Source organism: Leptonychotes weddellii, chromosome 10, assembly GCF_054177405.1.
Source record: "Leptonychotes weddellii isolate Sample4059 chromosome 10, ASM5417740v2, whole genome shotgun sequence".
NCBI lineage: Eukaryota > Metazoa > Chordata > Mammalia > Carnivora > Phocidae > Leptonychotes > Leptonychotes weddellii.
Genome location: NC_138378.1, coordinates 68671706 through 68674958, shown reverse-complemented (window position 1 = coordinate 68674958; position 3253 = coordinate 68671706). Strand labels below are relative to the sequence as shown.

Sequence of the window (3253 nt, the reverse complement as noted above, 5' to 3'; positions counted from 1 at the left end):
CATGATGTAATGAACACTGGGTATTACATAATACTGATGAATCACCTCTACCTCTGAAACTAATAATATATGTTAATTAATTGAATTTAAATTAAAAAAACATGAATGAAAAGAAACATTTGCTATCTCTAAAGTTCCCCTTAAATATGATTTACCTAACAGACATCTGCACAAACACAAATAATTTTATTCACATGTTAGAACAGTGTTTGAGTAGACAGTGTTTTAAGGACACTTAATACAATCAATTTCTTGAACTCAGATTTGAATTTTAAAAAAAACTATATTCAAGCTCTGGGTATTTTACTTACAGAATTTTGCATGTAGCTCACTTCTTTCTGCACAAAGGTAAAATACTATTTGTATTTGCTTAATTCCCCATATTTTGCTGTTTCAACATGATCTTGTACCCCCAGTCATTTCATTGTTAGTCTAAGCTTACATTTCTTTCACTCTCAGCCTTTTCTGAGCTCATTTTCTCTCTTTATGTTCTCGAGTATAGCTTCGAGGTATCGGGTATTCCTTCCCAAGGTCCACAACAATTACCTCCCTAGAAAATGTCACTCCTTTTAAAGGTCTTTTGTGGTTTTCAACACCTGAAGGAGTTCTAGTGAGAGGTGTAGGTGGTTTTTGCAAATCTTCATCCTGTAAGAGAATGGAACAAACAGTATAAAAGATCAATTTATGAAGGCAACAAGTCTTGCTTTAAAAAATGTTATATTTTTAATTTAGTTTATATTTTAAATTCAATAAAGAAACATTGTTAGTAAGAAACAGAAGAAGTGTTTCTAAATGATACAGGAAAGCAGTGATAATCCATCATGATCTCATTTTCATATCTCTATGGGTAGAAAGGGGCCCCCGAACCATCGTTCTGCCTCTGGGCATGGGCCTTGTGTTGAGGGAAGATGTGAACTGTTCCTATCAGAGTCCTGACAGGGAGCTCAAGAAGGCCCGGGCAATGTTTGTGTGCTGTTGTACAGCCTGGAACCAGAACAGGGACATGGGCTCTGGTCCTGAGCTTGGCCGCAGTGGAGGAATGACCTTGAACAATTCATCTCATTTTATCATTTGTAACATGAGAGGGCTGGATCCCTAGATGATCTCCAAGGACTCCACCAGCTCTAAGATCCTAGGATTCTGAGAAAAGCAAAATGAAGGGGGATTATTAAGAACAACACAAATGTAAGAGTGAAGAATGAGCAAGTGTCTAGATTTGGCATACATGACTGGTTTAATAACATGAACTGATGAACTAAGAAGAATGGTTTAGAAGACTGCAGACTTTGTGCTCCTTCCAGGTAAAAACTTAAGTTTCAGGCAAGACCATCTCATTGTACCTAGCCAAAAAATTTACCACTTTTCAATCAAACACATTCTGACCTGGTCCTTGGGAGGAGATAAGGCGATCTCCTCTTCACCATTTCCTCCAGCATTCTTAGGCTCTTGCTTCTCTTTTGTTTTGTCCTCCTCCTCTTCTATGTTCTCTTTGTTTTCTAAGGGTGTGTCTTCTTTACTCCGTCTCTGGACAAGAATGCCAGGCCTCATGGGTGCGTTTAAGTCCGTGATTGGTGTTAGGATAGTCCTAGGTAATCAGCAGAATTTTTAAAATTCATGCATGTTAGCCACCATTATCATACCCCAAAATGGCTTTCTATCACATTCTACAATACAGACTTACTTTTGTTGGTCTCCTGAATTGTTTGTCTCCGCATTAGCAGCTAAACAATCTTCACCTCCATTAGCATCTGTACAAGGACTTTTTTCTGTCTCTTCATCTTTCTTGCTTTGGAAACTGAAAATGAATAAGCAAAAAATTCAGAAAAAAAAAGAATGGTCTTGATTTACTTGGCATGGAACTTCACTTTTAAATAGGAAATTAGAATTTCTAAAATTCTGAAATGGAAAAAATAAATAGCTATAGCATTATTTGCTCTATTTTAAATTGATTTATATTATTTCTAGATACATTTGCTAGTGTGACTTGAAATCTGATCCCAATTTATCAGCGTGGATTTATACCATTTATATAAAAAAACCACCAATAAAAGGAGGATGCAAATGAAGCAAATTAGAAGGAGGATGAAGAAAGTGATTGCTGTGGTTTCAAAGCTCATAGGGTTAGCTAGAAGAATCGTCCACTCTCACAATCACAGATTGTACAAATATTCTTTTCCAGCTTAGTTTGAATGTAGTTCTCTTGTTCTTTAAGTTTTCTAGAAACAGAAGAATAAAAAGCTATTTTCACTGTTGTTCTTTTGATCGGCTTCATAAAAGATGCTGTGCTTGTTTCGATGAAGTTGACTCACACTGGCTAATTTCTCTCCATAAATGTGGTGGGGGCTGAGGTGGTTAGAGGGGAGACTGAGCTGGGACACGTGTGATCACACAGCTCACCTCCCCTCACCCCAAAAACTATCAGAATCCAGAGGATAGGAATTGGAGCAGCTGGAGCCAAGCCCAGCTCCCCATTCTTCTCTCTTCAGTGACGTCATAGAATCATGGAACGGTTCAGTTAGAAGGACCAGAGTGCCAGCCCAACCCTGCCCATCACCTGGAGTTAGGAGAACTAAGAAGCTCTTCTCTGGGCTGCCGTTTCACTGTCCTCTCCTCTCAGAGGGCTGGGGTAGAGGCCATGGGGCACCATCCTGGCACTCTTTGGACAAGGATTTTCTTCCTGCTCTCCAAACACCAGCTTTCCTTTCTTAACCTGAGCCTATTTCTTTACTGCTTCTTTCACAGACAATGAACAATCAGTCCCACTTCCTTCTTATAAAATCCCTCCCTATAGTAATCAGCTTACCCCCAAATGGATGCTCTCCAAGCTAAATAGCCCATCCTTCTAATACCACATCACTGGACCCATTTCCTGGACAAATAAGCAAACTAGCAGCTCTAGAAGCCGTGGCTGAGGAAGCAGGAGCAGAGCAAGATGACCCCACCCCCAACCTAATTTCAGGTGAGTGAGTGATGCCCATAACAAGAAGGGGGAGGGAAGAGTTAGGGTCTTCTGAGAAGCAAAGAAAGGTACAGGAATATGGCAGCTGCTGCCAACCACATCTAAAAAATTGGAAAATGAGTTCTAGGAGTCTCTGGGCTGTAGCAACACTGGCTCTCCTTCAGAAGGGCAAGGACTGTGGCTTTTTAATCTTTGGATACTCCACCAACTCAGGACCTACAAATCACATAAATGTTGAACGGATGGGTGTGTGTAGCAGGTGTGGTGTGTATGTGTGTGTGTGTGTGGTAGCAC

General features: G+C 40.0%; 1 protein-coding gene across 1 annotated transcript; it reads right to left on the bottom strand.

Annotated features, from left to right (window-relative positions):
* Window positions 1-313: 313 nt before the first annotated feature.
* Window positions 314-2117, bottom strand: C10H2orf74 (chromosome 10 C2orf74 homolog). The gene is made up of 4 exons (XM_006733201.2): window positions 2023-2117; window positions 1682-1795; window positions 1408-1585; window positions 314-645 (listed from the first exon to the last, which is right to left on the bottom strand). Exons 1-4 carry the CDS (start codon window positions 2115-2117, stop codon window positions 472-474), a joined length of 561 nt encoding a protein of 186 aa, XP_006733264.2. The 3' UTR covers window positions 314-471.
* Between the last annotated feature and the right edge of the window lie 1136 nt (window positions 2118-3253).